This window comes from Tamandua tetradactyla, chromosome 10 (assembly GCF_023851605.1).
Source record: "Tamandua tetradactyla isolate mTamTet1 chromosome 10, mTamTet1.pri, whole genome shotgun sequence".
NCBI lineage: Eukaryota > Metazoa > Chordata > Mammalia > Pilosa > Myrmecophagidae > Tamandua > Tamandua tetradactyla.
In genome coordinates this window covers 30263851-30282834 of record NC_135336.1, presented here as the reverse complement: position 1 = coordinate 30282834, position 18984 = coordinate 30263851, and the positions used below count along the sequence as shown (strand labels likewise).

Genomic DNA, 18984 nt, shown 5'->3' with positions numbered 1-18984 from the left:
ACTCTAGATCCTAAAGTTACCATGACTTTCTCTGTGAAGGAGAAATGGAATGAGGAAGAGGGCTGAAAGACAGACTGAATACTGGCAAATCTGTGGTACCCAAAGTCTTTGAAAAGTCTGGTTTAATGGGGAAACAAATAGGAAATTTACCAATGGTTTACTACCATAGAGGAATTCTGAGAGAAATCAGTGTCATTGATTTTAAATAGTATTATCCAATAGAGAACAGATCAATGAAAGTTGCATAGGTTTCAGATGCTTCCAGATATTAATGAATTAACACATTTCTTCTTCCATAAACCACACCATTCAGAAGAGCATTTTAAAATGTGTCATAAAACATTATCCCCTCAACAACTAATCAGCATTCATGGAAGTTATGTCTACTCCCAGTCTTCTGTATCTGAACAATCTGAAATACCCTCAATTTTGCTAACTCACAGACCTAGTACAATTCTTCTCACTGTGCACTTGTGAGACAATAATACGTTTTCTTTCGGATTTAATATTTTCTCATGATGGCAAATACTAGAAGAGAAAACTGATATATTTTCTTTAGAGAACATAACATACTCTGGGATTATTATTTGGCTGATGTTGTGTTCCACCTTTGTAAACAAGTTGATGAGATTTATTGCAGCTTCAAAGTAAGAGGGAGCAGGGCACAGATAATTGCAAAGATTTGCTCTATCCAAACAAAGGTGGAGTGATGAAGAATCATAATGAATAAAAACTAAGATTTTCATCAACTGCCTCAACATCCTTTATGTGATTCCACCCTCCCTAGTGAACCTGGGTGCTCTGTCATTACAGTGCTAGTAAGTAAAACTATTAATCCATATGAATTTTTTATTTTCTGTAGTTCTGTGTGGTTTCAAAGAAAAATGAGGCAAAGTCTGAACTATAGGAGCTTACTCTAACAGAGGAGATAAAATGCATATTCAAAGAGCCATGTTATAAAGTGGAATGAAATATGTGCTTCTAGTTTTCGAGAACGGAGTGCTCGCTCATGCATGGTGATAGCAGATAAGCCATGATGGACAATCTACTCCATGTGCAAGATGAAATTTTCCAAACCTCAGTGGGAAAGTGTTAGCTCCTACATTAGATCCCTCAAATGATTTCCATTACAATTGGAATACTACACACTCTGCAAAATAAACAAAGAAACAAATAACCTGCACATGCCTGCAAGGCTCTACCTGCCACCACAGCCTCCTCTTGTTCCCCATCCCCTTTGCTCAACTTCTTGCATCTCCCTGGTGTCCTTCTAGCTCCTGCAGAGTCTAACTTTATCCACCTTCAAGGACTTTTTATAAGCCTTAATTCTGTGTAGAACTCTCTTGCTCACATGCCACTCCTGGCTAATTCTACTTTCTCAGTTTTGGAGAGCAATTGGACTATTCAGGATAGAGGATATGCACACAGGGAGAAGAAAATCTGAAACAATGTTAGGGAAAAATTATACAGGAACAGGCTATTCTGTGTGCATTTGTGAGCGGTCATACATGTGAATGTTAATATCGGGGGTGTATTTCTCCGATATTCTTCCAAATATCCGGAAGTGATATGCAGGACAATGTGAATAACGAAAAGGTGAGTGTGAGAGATATCCCTTCACTCAGCACCAAGGGGTTGAGGAAACCTTCTGACGGAAAGGGGGAAGAGAGAAATGAGACAAAATAAAGTGTCGATGGCTGAGAGATTCCAGAGTCAAGGGGTTATCCTGGAGGTTATTTTTATGCATCAAATAGATGTCAATTTTTTTTTAGTTAAGGCATAATAGAGAGGCTGGAGGGAACTGCCTGAAAATGTAGAGCTGTGTTCCAGTAGCCATGTTTTTTGAAGATGATCGTATAATGATATAGCTTTCGCAATGTGACTGTGTGATTGTGAAAACCTTGCATCTGATCCGTCTTATATCTACCTTATGGACAGATGAATAAAACATATGAGTTAAATAAATACTAGGGAGAACCAAAAAAAAAAAAAAAAAAAAAAAAAAGAGAGAGATATCCCTTCTCTTGTGAAGAAAGAAAAAAAAACTGGGAATGAGTTAATGTGGGCCTAAATTAGAGGTTGTTAGAAAGCATGCTTTATAAAGATGTTGTGACTGATTGAGAAGATATGTTGGGATGGAGAAGAAAGGAATAATCCTGCTTTCAAGGAGATCACTTATGCCATTATAAGAAATAAGAGAATCAAAAGGAAGATCAGGAGATGCTTTGGTGGGAAAAAGATTAAATTTGATTTGTGCACAATAAACACGAAGTGGTGGGAGATAGGCAGAAATGTTTATAAAATCATTAGAAATCCGGGCTAGTAAGCTAGTATCCAGAAACAGGTCATGACTGCCAATGGAGAGAGGGAACCAAAGTATTTAGATGTTACAGTTAAAGATGAGGTCATTAATAGATTAAAAAAAGAGAGAGAGAGAACGAGAACAGAGGCAAGGACAGCTCTGATGAAATGTATAGAAATAGGAAGATCATATACAACTAAAGGAGTTAAAGTTGGTATACTTTGAGAGATAGAAGAAACCTTAGCATAATGCATTATCTGAGGAAATAAAGGGAAAGGGGGTGTAATAAAAAAGAGAATCATTAATAGTGTATCTAAAGAGAGGTCAAAGAAAATGACAAAAAGACGAGATCTTAAAAAGGGGGTAGTGTGAATTTGAATTGATGGAATGTGGAAAAGACTGAGAAAAAGTTGTTTTAGTGAACTGAGTGAAAAATCAAGTGTTGGATGAATGGGGAGATTTCTAAAAAGCATGAAGACTCAACTGAAGTTAGAATGAATTTATAGGGTAATGAGTAAATTTTATGGTATCCTCTTTCCTAGTAACATTCAAAACTCCTTAGATCAGAAGGGAGAAAGGACATCACCATAGTTTCAAATGGTTGGGAACTGGAGAAGTCAAAGGGATCAAACAGAACTAAATTTAGGGTTCCAGTAAGGGAGCCACTGAAATATCAGATTATGAGCTCCAGGTTGGGTGAATAGGAAAATGAATCATCCGAAGGGTCTAGATAAGATAATTTTTTTTAAATTAGAAGATATGTTTTACTTATATGCAGAAAATTAAATTGTTTATTCTACAATTTTACTTGATTTGAGGAGAGTGACAAGATCTTACTCAGAATATATATTTTTGTGTGAATATGTGTGTTTGTGTGTATGCATTAAGCATTATCTTTATAGCATCCATTTTAGAAATAAGGAATCCTTGCAATGGATAAGAACTTAAATGACTTTACCACTTTAGATGGTTTTATGAGTTTGCTTCTTCCATAGCAACAAAGAGAAATTTTACTTCCTGAAATTTTTTCTGAATGTCAATCTTTTTCAATAATCAAGAGTTTATAATCTAACAATTTTATTGAGCTATTCCCCAGATATAATACACACATACATGCATGCACAGACATTAGGAAACTAAATAATATAAAATTTTAACTGTAAAGCCAACACCCAGAAAACTACTGTAAAAATTATCTTGGTGTATTTCATTCTCTTTTATTCAAATAGATGTGAGTACATCTGATATGAGTATATCATATTATTGTAGCTTACAAAATTGATGCTACAGTTTATACTGTTTTGCAACCTGTCACTTTCATTTAATCATATATTATGAATACCTTGTTATGTAATAAGTTTACTTAAACATGATAGTTAATGGCTGTTTAGTTGTGTGAGTCAGTTGTCCATTGCAAGCAACAGAAATCTCTCTGGCTGCCTTGTGAAGAAAAGGAATTCATTGAAATCCATAGAATCACTGGCTAGACTGCAGAATTGGAATCATCCACAAAACCATAGGAGGAGGGCATGACTGCTGGTGTCTCTGAACATGGGCTACTGTAGCTTTCACCTTCACCAACATGGCCCTGGATCCAGGCCTTATTAAAACACCAGTGATTCAACTGCTCCCAATATAAACTCACTGCTGCTGGTGCCAACAATTAACTACCTGAATAGATACACTTGAGTCCTGAGGTTCTTGTGCCAATGACATCTATTAATAATTCTGAGTCTGGGACAGGTGCTTTGGAGTTTCAGGGTCTGGATCTCATGCCCAAACTCTAATTTTAAGTGTGTCTGGATTTTATTTCAACTTTTATACTGATAGGTAAGGTCTGCATCCTAACAATACTGATATGGAGGAAAATTTCCAGAGATAGGAAAGAGGTTTGCATGCTGGGCAGCTACTAAAATTCCCATTATAATGGTCTCTTTTCTTATGAAAAAGCCTCAATTTAATTTATAAATTCCTTATTCAAATACTTAGTGTGTTTTCCATACTTTTCTTTAAAAATAACACTGTAATGATCACTTTCTACAAAAATCTGTTTGCATCTCAGATGATTTTCTTTGTACATATTCAATGAAGTGAAATTACTGGGTCAAATGATACAAATATTTAAAAACTTTGATAGGCATCCCTATATTAATCTAGGGAAAGTTTCTACTAATTTACACTCTCACCAGGGGGATATAAAACTGTCCGCTTTCCTACTGATTTGCCAATCCTACTATCCACATTTTGTTAACCCTTTCCCACTATACAAGTTTTAAAAATAATTATTTATTGTTTTACATTGCACTTCCTCAATTATTAATGAGGTTTTAACAGTTGTCCATACATTTGCTCACTGTGTCTAAATGTCCTTTTATTAACTGGTAATTTATGCCCTTTGACAATTTGGGGGTCGTGTTTTTTTTAATTTAAAATTTTATTTCTTTATTGATTTATTAAAATTTATTCAAACATCAATGCCATTAAAACTTTATCTGATAAACTAGATAATTCCTGAAACTTAGAGGGCCCAGCCTTCCCAGAGCATCAGTTACTTCCATTTCCCTACCCCATATTATTGATAGCCCTTCCAGCATGAAAAAGCTCGAATGGCTATAGCCCAAATACCTCTAAAGAGTGGGAGCAAAATCAAAGGTGATAGTGGAGTTATATAGAGAAGGTAGGGGTTAACAAACGAGTGTGATTACTGAATCATTAAATTGATATTTCTTTTAGTCTCCAGTATCTTAGAGCAGTTAGAACTAAAAACCTAACATTGTAGAATTGTAATCCATACCAAACTCTGAAATCTGTTCTACAATTAATTGTTGGACTGTGCTTTGAAATTTATTGCTTTTCTGTATGTATACAATTTTTCACAAAAAAGAAAAAAAATGATGATAAAAAATATATCCCTTCTAGCCTCCAATGTTCTGGAGCAGCTAGAAGGAAAATCTGAGATGATGGCATCATAGCCTATGACAAACTCTGGGAACTGTCCTGTAACTACTTGTTGAAGAGTGCTTTGAAAACTACTGCTTTTCTTTTTCTTTGCTTTATATATATGTGCTATGTTACACAATAAAAAAAAGTAAAAAAAAAAAATGTATAGCGCTCCTATTTGGAATGATGGAAATGTTTTGGTAATGAATGGTGTTGATAGTAGCCCAAAATTGTGAACATAGTAAACAGCACTGAACTACATAGCTGAATGTGGTTAAAAGGGAAAATGTTATATTGCATCTATCTATCTATCTATCTATCTATCTATCTATCTATCATCTATCTATTAATCCATATATAGTAATAGGATAGTTTTTTTTTATCCATGAAACTACACTATACAGTGAGCCTTGAGTTAAACCACGGTCTATAGTTAATAGCACAATTATAAATATGTGCTTTCGCCAATTGTGACAAATGTCCCTCACCAATGCAATAATAATAAGGTGGTAAATGGGGGGAAAATGATCTGGTACATAGTGTTTAAAATCATTTTATCACTTGTCTCTGAATTTTGTACATATTTAAAAATGTGTGTAATAGTCAAATTTGTTCATTTTTTTCACTTGCTTTTATGTTAAGAAAGTCTTCCTCACTCTGTTAGGATACACACTTACTGATGGTTCTTTTAGGCCCATTTTTTTTTGCTATTAAATTTTTTATAAATGTGGTATTTGCCTTTGTTCAGGAAAAGTTAACTTTATCTTCCTTTAATTAATTATTCAAACATTTTTGGATAATTTTGAATAATCTTTGTTGAATAATCATATTTTCTCCATATTTTAAATAAAGCTGTAACATATGTGACATAAGTATACATGGAAGCATTTTGTGGTTTCCATTTAGTTTCACTGACTTGGCCATTCTTAAATAAAAATACTTGTTTTAATTATTTTATCTTTAGAAAATAAGTTATTCTCTAGCAGTACAAGTCTTCCTGCTCCAAACAAACAAACAAACAAACAAAATTACTGACTCTTTTTGCTTATTCTTCCTAATTAATTTTATAAGTTTTCTATAATTGCAATGAAAAATCCCCAATGTAATTTTTAGATATGCAAAAAATCAATTTAACTAATGGTCAATGAGAGGGTGTGGTAAGGAGTATGATATGTATGACTTTTTTCTTTTGTCTTCATATTTCTTTTTCTGGAGTGATGCAAATGTTTTAAAACATGATCATGGTGATGAATACACAACTATATGATGATATTATTAGCCCTTGATAGTATAGCAAGTACAGGATGAATGTGTGTGAAGATTTATCAGTAAAAATATTTAAAAAAAATCTATTTTGCTCCGGAAAAAATTTCATCTTCATATCTATTTGTGTTTCTATTCAAGAACTAAGTATTTCCTTTCCATTAAGAAAATACAAACTCTTATTTTATTCTTCCAGGTAAATTTGTATCAATTTTTTTCAGTGAAAAGAAAATTCTCCACATTGCTTATGTAATTAATTTTTAAATTAAAAAAATATTTTTGCAGCTTTGCAGATGTCCATTTTTAGTATATGTGTTTAACATAATTAAATGTAAAAACATCGATTTTATTTATTCAGATAATTGGACAACTTATCAAATTATTATTGTTTATATTTTTCACATTAAATTATAAGAGCTTTTTAGTTAGCAATCATATTAGCTGGATAAGTTGATAAGTTAGTTTTCACCATTCCCATTTCATTTTCTTGTCTTATTGCATTGACTAGAACCTCCAGAATAATGTTCAATAATAATGATGATTGTTGACATCCTTGTCTTGTTCCTTAATTAATTATTATTTAATTATTATTTTCATGTTAAGAAAGACACCCTCTACACTTAGCTTACTAAATTTATAAATATTTTTTAAAAATTGAGATAAGTTGAATTATGTCATTTGTACTTTTGTCAGTTATTGGGATTGTCTTATGATTTTTCTCCTTTGGCCTTCTGAGGTGATATATTTTCTTAATATATTTCTTTGTAATGGATTTTGTTATAATAGAAAAATTGTATATTGTGTATTTGTGCAATATAATATATATAATTTTGTATTTCATTTGCTAGAGTTTATTCTTAGCACCTGTCCTAAGCACTGTATGTATGTTATACTTAAATTTTGAAGCAATTCAAATTTACAGAAAAATTGCAATAATATAAATAACTCCCATATATCCTTTACTCAGAGACTCAATTTAAGTTTTGTCAATTGATCCAATAATGTCTTTTCTAACAGAAGAGCCCAAACCAAGATCACACGTAGCACCCATTTTCCATGTCTTGCTAGTCTCCTTCAATCTGAGTCAGTTCCCATGTCTTGCTGACTTTCATGACCTTGACATTTAAGAAGATTATATGCCAGCCTTACAGAAGGCCTTCATTTTGGATGTGTTCAAGGTTTTCTTATTATTAGAATCAAGTTTTGGCAGACATCACAGGAATGATATTGTGTTCTGCTCACTGAATCCTATTGTTTGGCCTATGATGTCAATTTGCCCCATTATTAGTGTTAATTTTGATTACTTGATTAATACATGTCTGCTAGTTTTCTCCATTCTTTTTCTTTTCTATTTTTTACCTTTGTGTTTAATAAATGTTTTATGGGGAGCTACTTTGGAATTATGTAAAATATCACTCTTTATTTCATTTTTAGCTACTAGTTTTGCAATCTGTTGATTTTTCTTGCCTGAACTAATTATTTCTGTAATGGTTGCCAAATGATAATTTTTGAATTCCAGCATTCCTTCTACATTTACTACTCAGCATTGTATTGTATTATAAAAGGAATTCAAATTTATATTTTCTTTATTTAATAATTATTGTTTAACTTATATTAGCATCATAATATCCTACTATTATTATTTATTTTGATGCCAAAATTGTCCCAGAGATGGCCAGAAGATAACTCTTTCAAGATGGCTTCCATGAACTTTTGGCATGTGTCACTATTCTCTTACTATTTCTTTACTTCCTGTGTAAAAAGCATGTTCCAGGCTCATATGATTTTTTCCTTGCTCCAGCCCTGGAATCAGCTATTTCTCCAAGTAACCCTTGTTTTTTTACTGAATAGTGATGTCACATTGCAACCGGGGTGCCACTTCTCAGAGCCCTCTGAGTAGACAGTGCTAGAAAATATGTATACACAATTCTATCTATATTTTTTGTTGGTCTCTATTATCTATCTTCTATTACCTATCTATCATCTATTTCCCTAGCTACCTATCTAATCATTCACTCTATCTAATCTATCATCTATTAAATTCATGAATAAATGTTAATAATGCCTAAATCAATCCAACACCAAAGGTTCTTTAGATTTTTCCCTTCCCATATTTGTATCTCTCTTCTCCAACAGTGAGACACCAGTTATCCTTTTCCCCAATATATTTTCTTATTTGCTCAATTGTTGTGGGATGCCCTCAATTACCCTGGACGTAGCCACAGTGTTACTTCTCAGAGAGGGCCTCCTCACTCAGATGTCCTATTTGCATGCACCCTGATCTTGCAGTGGTGTCTCTACACTCAGAAATCTTCCTTGGGTGAGCCCTGGCACAGGTGGTGGCGCCTGGTTGTCTGGTCAGGCAAGCGCTGGCCTGTCTGTTGCTGTGAGAACATTTCATGGACTTGAATTATGAATTATGATCACATTGGCTGCATCCACAGCTGATTGCATTGGCTGGGGGAGTTTCTACTGCAAAGAGTGATGCTTAACCTAATCCCCGGAAGGTTTTTTAGGAGGATTCAGAAGAGACAATCACTCTTTTCTGTTTCAGCCAGCTAGCCTCTCCTGAGAGTTCACTGAGGACCTTCATTGGAGCTGCCAGCTCACAGTATGCCCTACAGACCTTGGACTCTTACATCCCCAAGGTTGCATGAGACACTTCTATAAATTTTGTATTTTTTGCAGATATCTCCTGCTGATTCTGCTTCTCTAGAGAACCCTAGCTAGTATACCACTACACTCCAGATTTCTAATAGTTTTTCAATTAACAAGAAAGGAAGAGGTCTTATTATAGGGTTTTAATATTTAATTTATTTGTCATTGGGTAGACTTATCACTTGGTAATTTTCAAGAGAACCCATATTATTTAGAGACTGAATAAATGTTATAAATAAAATAAATGTGATGATAAATGACGTGCAAAAATAGTGAACTGAAAACAATGAAAGTACCTATTATATTGAAAAAACTATAAAATAAATGTATACCATCTTTATTTACTTTTTAAAAATGTGAATTCAAAGAGTTGCCTTTATAGTTTTAAGAGTGCACAGTTTTGCTTTGGTAATGTATAGAAAACATAAATACCACAGATGGTGATTTATACTGGTTTATGGTACTATTTAAAATATTTGAAAGGCTAGTTATCCTTATTTTAATAGTTAAGGTAAAATTTCTGTATAAAAACTTGCACATCTGTAAGTTGCCACATATGAAATTATGTAAATGTAAGCAAAAATAACTTGTGACACAGACTAGATGTAGCTATGATATCTAGCAGATGCAGATTCGATATGGAATAAATCCCCATCCCTCCAAATTATCCTAATCACTCTCAAAATTGTAACTATATGGTTTAAAATCTCTATTCGTACAATAGTTTAAGGTTTGAATTTAGCTGAACATTCACTAGTCTCTGTCTTCTAGTAGCTTTCTTCCTGGCACGAAAACTGGGTTTTTTTTATAATGAGTCAAATCTAGTATTGGTATTCAAATAACTTTGTCTTTCTTCCTTTATTTTCTCTCCTCTTCAAAAAGGACAAATACAGTTTAGCATAGAAAGTATGTGGATGTAAATGGTTGATTTATTTTAGTAACCAAAAGGTGGGCTGCAGATACACAGAGAAAGTCTGGAGATAGTAGTCAATAATGGGTGAACGGGCTTCATTGAGATAAAAGTTGAAGTCCATCTTATAGGAGAAATATCAAATTTAAACTATATAAAGTAACATTCTTAAATGTTTTAGCCCCCAAATTTCTCTTCTTCTCATTATATTTGTAGTCTGATGCCTGAGGCAGAGCGTGCTATCTTAAAAATTTGAACTTGCCTAATTAACAGCCAATCAGAGAGCTATTGTCTGAAAAATTAAGCTGAAAAGGAGGAAAATTAGTAGACTTCAGCATATAAAATCCAAAAGGGAATTCCATATAATCAGCCTAGAGGCTTACATAAGTAATCTAATTTAATCCTTACGATACATGCAGGAGAAATCTTTAAAGTTAGGAGAATTTAAACTGGTATAGATGACAAAATTGAGGCTTAGAGAGGTTAAATAGTTTACCCCAAAGTTTATTTAGGTAGCAAGAAAGGAAAAAGGGAATGTGAATCAGGCAGTGTGACTGTAGAACCCATTTTCTTTCTTTCTCTCTTTTTTTAAAAAATTAATTTTGCTTTGAATTGTGAAATATAACATATATACAAAAAAGCAATAAATTTCCAAGTACATTTAACAAATAACTATAGAACATATTTTAAAGTTTGGTATGGGTTACAGTTCCAAGATTTTTTGTTTTTTCTTCTAGCTACTCCAGGATACTGAAGACCATTAGAAATATCAATATAATGATTCAGCACTCATGCTCATTTGTTAACTCATATCGTCTCTGTTATACTCCTCTTTAAATAACATATATACATAAAAGCAATAAATTTCAAAGTACATCACAATAATTAACTGTAGAACAGATTTGAGAGTTTGGTATGGGTCACAAGTCCACAATTTTAAGTTTTTATTTCTAGCTGCTCTAAGGTACTGGAGGCTAAGAAGTATCAGTGTAATGATTCAGCACTCATACTCATTTGTAGAACCCTATCTTCTCTGTGTAACTCCACCATCACCTTTGATCCTTCTCCCAGTCTTTAGGGATATTTGGGCTATGGCCATTCTAACTTTTTCATATTGGAAGGGGCTATCAATAATATGGGATAGGGGGATGGAACCAGTAAATGTTTTGGAAAGGCTGGCCCCTCTGTATTTCAGGACTTATCTGGTCCAGAGCTCACTTTCTTAACCACTGTTCTTTAGTGGTAACCCATAGCACTTTTGAGTTAAGGGTGGTCTCACCATTGGCTAAGGACAAAGAATACAGAATTTCCTTAATGATTGGTCCTGTTAGATTTGTAGAAGTCATGGATGGTGCTCAAGATAGGAACTGTAAATGTGAAAAGACCCACAGATTCTGAAGGAAAGTGCTGTGGGTTTAGGGAGAAAGGCTTACCAGCCATAGTTAGAAGCAGAATCTTCGAAGTGGTAGAAAAACAAAATGTAGAATTTTTCAGTATAGACTATAGCCAAGAACAATCCCTGTATTTGTCTTTACCCCAGGATAAATTCGAAGTATAGAGTAGGAAATAGTGCGAAAAACAGCAGGGATAAACTTCTTGACCTCACCACAAAGCTGGGTGTCCCGAGGTGATGTTGTTCAGTCTTCTGGTGCGAGAGATCAAATGTCTACATTGTACAATTGTCCAAAAATAAAAAAAAAACCCAAATCCTTCCCTGATTCAGATTCAAGAAAAAGACAATCCTTCCTTCATTCCCTTTCAAGTACATGCTTTGTTGCTCATTTTCTCTTTCAAAACAATGTGGCAAAGAGGAAATACAATACACTTTGAATCAGACAGGTATGGGTTTGAAATCCTGTCCTAAGCCAACAGAGAACCTTGAATAGTCTATATCCCTTATCCTGTCTGAATTTTAATTTTTGTATATTTATAATAACATTATCAATATTTATTTAATAGTGATATTATTGAATAAAATGATATTATGAGCAAACAGTACCTGGTACTTAGTAGTTTATTTCCAATCCCTTAATATTAAGCTAAACTGATTTTCACTTTCACTGACAGTATGGAGATGCACATGGCATGATTTAATCCAGTTTTAGTTCTCATCTTCTTGGGATGGAATGATCTTGTTTGTAGCAAAAGAGTATACAGACAAAAAAGGGGGGGGGGAAGAGGGGCCTTGGACATTTGGTGCTAAGAGCTTAAATATATAACTCTGATAGTTCTTAAAATCACAGCAAAAATTTTCCATTTCAATGGAAAGTACTTCAGATTTGATTCCAGATCTGTTTGGCTGCAAGCTAGTCCATGTTCTCTCTATAACCTTGAGCAAGTAACCTAAATATAATGAACCTCTATTTCCCCATCTGAAATGAAAGAATGAAATACTCAGATCGTCCAATTTTATTCTGTAAAGGACAATACCCAATTTCTAGCTGTGCTCTCTAGGGGCTTTCCACTGACATTAAAGGCAGTAAAAGGTATTACAATGGTGTGGAAACCTCATATTATAATTTACAGCTGATCATTATATAAAATCTGTTCTAAGAGACCTGAAGTAAACTACATAGTTACTACTCTTCCCCTGCCACTGAAGTAGGTTTTAAGGTATGTGTCATTTGTGTGTGTGTGTATGAATTTGTGCATTTGCGTTTTGAAGAAGGTGGTAAATGAACTTGTTTACATATTGATATATTGCTATCGTCATGCTCACACATTTAAATGGGATGCCTGGGATCCAAAACTTGGTGTCTCTTGTTAAGGTGCTTAAGTACTCTACTAAACTACAGGGAAAACACCTTATGCTTTGACTATTACAGCAACTTTGCAAGCCAGTAGACTTGCCTTTTAGAAGCAATAAAAAGAAGCTGTCAGCCATTGCAAATGGACCAAGATACAAGTCACATGACCAAACTGCTCTTGCATCAGGCAATCTCTGATGTATTTTATACCAGTTTCAATCTATTAATCAGAGGAGTTGGGAGAGCAATAATTTAAATGCTGCAATAATCAATTCCATAACACATTAATAGAAGCTACAGTCAAACTTTGCAACACCATTGACTGCACTGGAATCTTGACAGGAGCCCTAGGGCCATGCTCAATTTGCATTAAATTTACATAAAATTGTAAATCACGACTACATGAACACAGCCTTAATATTTGTTACTGCTTAGATCTTTCCTGATAGATGGATTGAAACTGCTGGTGGTTTGACTTCGTTTGCAATAAAATTGTGCAGTTGATCAGCTTTGTTCTCATTCTGCAATTATGGGGAAAGGGACCCCAGGGAGTTTAAGTTTGGGGGCACATATTTGCCATTTAGTGTTTTCATTCTGTAAAATCATGACTCAGATGTGCCCTCGGAAACCTCCATCTAGAAGCAGCTTGTCCCCAATGACTTTGTAGATCCTTGACATTGGATTTGCTCACCAATAACTTGTCATTAAACAGAGATACAAACTACATGGAAAGCTGGATAGCTGAGATGATGTCAAGGCCTCTGGGAGTTTTTATTTTTCCACAAAACATTTACTATTATAAAAACAGATAATTAATGATATTCCTCAGACTGTTGAACCTTAAATTCAACAAAGCATCCAGTAAGATGATAAAGTGGGAATCCACATTGTTAAGAGCTTGTTCTTGTGACCCATTTTTACTTTGTTCCAATAACTGTGGCCTTTGCTGTGTGCTTTTTCTCACTCAGGATTCTCATCAAGGTAACCGGCTCACTGTGGCAAGGATCCTCTCTCTATATTCATTTTTAGTCCTCTCATTATAAGTCTATTCTGTTACTCTCTTGATAAGTCTATTCTGCTAGAAAGTAAATACTTACATGCATTTATATATTTGGATGAGTTCTGTTTTATATTTTTTTCCCTTATGAAAAATTTTGCAAATATTTTGTGCACCATGATTATTCATTGTGTGAATAACTCACTGTGTCCCATCTCTCCTGTACCACCCACCCTATCCCACCCTCTGCTTACCTTGCACGATCAAGTAAACTTGGGAGGTCTTGGGCTCATGCTGTGTCTGAACTGAGCAAGTGTAGGAGCCTTCATCATAGACATCCACCTTCTGGATTCGGAGGCTGTATTCCAGAGAATGGCGTTTCTCCAGCTCAACCCGAGGATCCAGAGACCATTTATCATGTCCAGCAAAAATGATGCCAGAACGGTTCAACCAGGCCACCTTCGAGTTCTTGTCTTCTACCACACACCTGCAGATCAGAACAACAGCGTTACGGTTTTAACCATAACTGCACTTATTTTCATTCTCCACATGATCAGACTCATTAAGACCAAACAAGAAGAATAATTATATGCAGGGTGAATCATTACCATGACATTTCTCATAGACCTATACGTTTTCACTATTTCTCCTTTAAGATCTAATTACCATCCAAAGAATGTATATCCAGAATATTAGAATCAATTCAGCCACAAACAATGGGAGTTTATGAGTAATGCAGGTAAATGAAGTTAAATAAGCATTGACTACCAAATAGATTATGTTCTTCTTGTCGAGGAAAAGGTCATTCACATGGAACTCTACCTGCTTAGGTTTTCACTTTGAGAATTAGACTGTTGATAGTGTGATACTTTTCTTCAGTCTTGAACTGCACTTATTCCTTCACAAAGACTTTCTGAGTGTCTTGTGTGATAACAGATTTGAGTTATATTCCACTGCTGTAGGAATTAGATAAGAATTTGCTTCTCATCTCTATTTCTTTGTAATGTCCAGCCCCAGGAGTGAGAAGCATACGAACACCAAGGCAGGTCCAGGGGCAAACGGGTGGGTGTTGTGTCAAGGAAATCAATGCAAGCGCCATCTGGAATAATTCTGGTACCAGCTGTTGAGGGCAGCAAGTTGTCTCCTGGCAAGACAGTTTGCTACCAGTATTTCTGACTACATTAGAATGAATTTCATCTTTTATGGGACATGAAAAAAAAACAATAGTTCACGTATCAAGGAAGGTGAAGGAAAAATGCTTATTTGCATGACTACTTATTTTAGAAACCTAAAAAGGTCTCTCACTCTTGAAAGAAAGGGGAAAAGAACCTGGGTGAGTAGAGAAGGGGTAAATACTTTCCAATGAGGCAGTTTCCTCCTTTAATTCCAGGAGGAATTTGGCAACGGAAATGAACAAAAAATTTATCTCTGGATCCCTTTGGCAAGATTTATGTCCACCCCATGGGAAAATTGTCCTAGACCCTGTTCACAGCTGCACAGCCAGCTGCTTAGCACTCTGGGGCACGAAGGATGGGCGAAAGAAGCCAGGAGCATGACAGCAGAACAATTAAAACATCATGCTCCTCTGTAATTTCCAAACCGAGTCAAATCCAGATTTTTTCTCAGGTCAAAAGAGCCAGGCATAGAGACTCCACATCTGTGCATAGGTAGGAAAGTGATTTTTAACTCATAGGCATGATCACAGGGATACAGAGGCCAAGATGTATTTCTCATAAGAAGGCGAAAGCATGATTCATTTAAAAATATCTCATCTATGTTGAAAAGGCTTCCTTTATCCCATTGTTTTTAGATGAAATTTACATTTTATTTTGAGAGAGCATATAGTAACTCCGGTGCCAAGATTCCCAGGTTTTACTTTTCTTCTCCGTCTATTTGTTTTCGTAAATATACAGATTATGATATTATTTAGCATTTCCATTTCCTAGTATCTGTTTCTTTGCCTTGTAGATATTCTTAACACTAATTATATGTGTTTGATAATTTAGAGTTCTCCATGCAGAGCACAAGGCTAACTTCGTGGATACTTCCTGCTTCTTTCTAGGCTCAATTTTAATTTTCCTGTTCCACTTTTTTTGTGATATCATTTCTCTGTTTCTGTGGGTGTTTGCAGTATCTCTCAATTTAGAACCATTTATGAATTAATTAGTGGGCTGTTTGCTGTCTTCTAGATCATTAATGAAGTTGTTGAATGTAGATTTACTTTGTTTTTTTCTTTCCTAATGAGAAAAATGAAGTGTCTTCTAAAAATGCATTTTAAAACTTCTATCACTTCCCCCTTTGCACTGTTCTCCCTCTTACAGCCCAACACAGCATGAACCAGCTTTGTTGTATCACAGAGAACCCTCAGTGTTGTTAAGCTGAGAATATGACCCTAATCTGCTCATTTTGAGGAAAATAGTATATATTTCACATATACTTGGCCTATACATAAAGACAGGGATTTTGTTTTATTCATTGGGGTACCTCCAAAATCTAATCTAGCATAAAATAGGTACTTGGTAAATGTCTGTTGTGTGAATGAACAGTGTCATACAAGCAAACGTGACATATAATTTCCTATTTTCCACTGCCCTATCCCAAGCACACAGAATCCACAAATGAATTGGGTAAATTTCCCTGTCAGAACAACATAGACGTTCCATGTCAGGTCTTTAGGGTCATTTAGAGATTTTAAACAATTTTTATTTATGGAAAAGTTAAAATCATTACACAGGTCATTATTCCAAATGATATCTGAGAGTGTTCAGATCTATCTTACCTGAAGAAAAAAATAATTATTTCAGGAAATTTGTTAGACCCGTAAAAATGCATGTACCTCAATAATAAATCATGGAGAAGTTTTGTAATAATCTACATTGCACCTTGTATTTACCTTAGGTTTCGTCTATGTTACATTTTTAAACTTATCTTTTTCTTCCATTATCACATTTCCAAACAAGTATATTAGAACATGCATGATACATACCCATAAACTTACACTTTTTACTGATTCAGTATGATTAATCAAACTGTAAAACCAGAGCACCATTTAGTGTTTTTTAAAAGGAAACCCCTTCCCATTTAAGTGCTCTTTTATTTGTAGTCAGTAGTTACAAGTAAATATACGGACTCTGTAATGAGGAAAAAAAATCCTTCTACAATGTGACTAAAACTTTCATACTAAAAAAGATGATCAAAATAATAATTTACTATCAAAAAAACATTTTTTATTTAAAACTTTATTTAACATGGCCACTACTTTTAATCATAAAAATCAACAAAAGAAAAAGAATGTAAGAGACAAAATGACAGTCTCAATTTATAGATTTCTATATTTATTAAATGAAAATAACCAGACACATAGGGAAGTGTCCTGGCTATTAGAAAATGCTAATAGAAATGCTATATTGCCAATAGTAATTACATAATACTAATATTACATATTAATTATATATTATATAACATATATTAATTAATTATATTAATATAAATCCAGACTTAGTTCCCTGCATACACTGATTCACCAGTAAGCTTCATGTGCTTGGATCTAGGAGGTAAATTGGTTTAACCGTGCATCAGGAAAGCTTGCAAAGTAAATGAGAATTCACAAGCCATGCCATCACAATAGGATAAAAATGAATTGTCACCCACACAGAATGCTTATATATAGTTCAAAATTCTGTATCTAATGATTTCTTCTCCAAAATCAGCCCTGACTAAAGCAGGAAAGGTGTGAAGAGATGTATTTTTAAAATCTGTTATTGTTATGTGTTGTTTGATTGAATTGAATGTTTCCTCCAGAACTCACGATGCTGCCAACAAATCCCAGAATACAGAAAGGACAGCACCCTAAAGAGAGTAGGTGTTCATGCCACAAGGAGAGGTTCATGCCACAAAGAGAATGTCCATCCATTAGGTGGGAATTCTGGAAGGAAGCTGAGGACAAGTAATGAGAAAATTTAAATGAAAAGGCTGCAGAATGCTGCCGGGAAGTCAAGAGTTGGCTGGGAAGGCAGAATGAAAAAGGAACAAAGCTGTAAGAAAGCATACAACCTGCAACAAAGTCCAAGGGATTCACACCTCAAAGATGTGAGATCCGAAAAAGTTACTAGTAAGCATGAGATGGTTCAAGTTGGGTCACAATCTAGGTTGCATAACACGTCATCAATACTTAATTTATTTAGTCTTCTGTCATTGATATGCTATTAATTTAGTCTTCTACCATAATTATTATGGTTATATTAAAAGCCTCTGGAGACAAAATCTTTCAGTTATTTATTCATGACTCTATATCGTCTTCCCACCAGTCTAAATTTTGTATAAGGTTTGAAATTCTTCAGCCATGGAAAGTAGAGACAGTCCACAGACATTCCACAGAGAACACCATTTACTTGCTATAAAGGTTTGTAGTAGATTATACAGAATTAGTAATGTATTTAGGAGTAGAAAATATATAATCAGAGCTGTATTTATTTAAGAAATATTTAATCTGAGGGTGACCTGTGTGGGAAAATCAGGAGTGGGGATATCTGTTTTGTTCCTGGGAGCTCTTGGGCAGTGGGTGAGTGGTGGGGTGGGGATGGGGTGCTGATGGAACTGAAAAGCATTGAATAAATGCTTAAACAGAGATGAACTGAATGTGCTAAGAGGTTCATAAAGAGGAAACTGAGGACAATAGGCCATGTTGTTACTGGGTGATGAAAGATGAACAAGGTTCTCCAAAAGTAGATAAAATTAGGGAAGGCAAAGAAAATGATTAAAGGCAAAAATGAAGTGAATGTTTTCCAAGAGCAGGCTTTTGAGCTCACCAAAGCTAAATGTGCTTATAAAACTCCAAGACCCATTCCCAAGGGCATTGCCTCTCCTGCTGAAAGCCTTGATAAGGGGGAACAATCTCGGTTTATATATATGTGTGTGTGTGTGTGTGTGTGTGTGTATAAATATATACACCGTTCTGGAGGACTGTCCTTGTTAAAATGGCGACACAAAGAAATCCTGGGTGGTAAGTGGGCTCCTCCTGCAGAACATGGGGATATAATACAGGCTGTGCATCCTTCTTACACACGGCAGCAGAGAAATTAGACATGCAGCAATAGAGACATTAATTATATCAGTATTATAGGTATAAGATCGAGGATTATTTCCTCTAATTGCCTTATCCCTCCAA

The 18984-nt window shown here is 34.7% G+C and overlaps 1 protein-coding gene across 4 annotated transcripts in view; it reads right to left on the bottom strand.

The window, feature by feature from the left end:
• LSAMP (limbic system associated membrane protein) overlaps positions 1 to 18984 on the bottom strand; it is a 667551-nt gene that overhangs the window by 274120 nt on the left and 374447 nt on the right. For all 4 annotated transcript variants that reach the window (XM_077118264.1, XM_077118266.1, XM_077118265.1 and 1 more), the window contains exon 2: positions 14072 to 14304. In XM_077118264.1, the coding sequence (XP_076974379.1) occupies positions 14072 to 14304 (233 nt within the window). The remainder of the gene's footprint in view (positions 1 to 14071; positions 14305 to 18984) is intronic.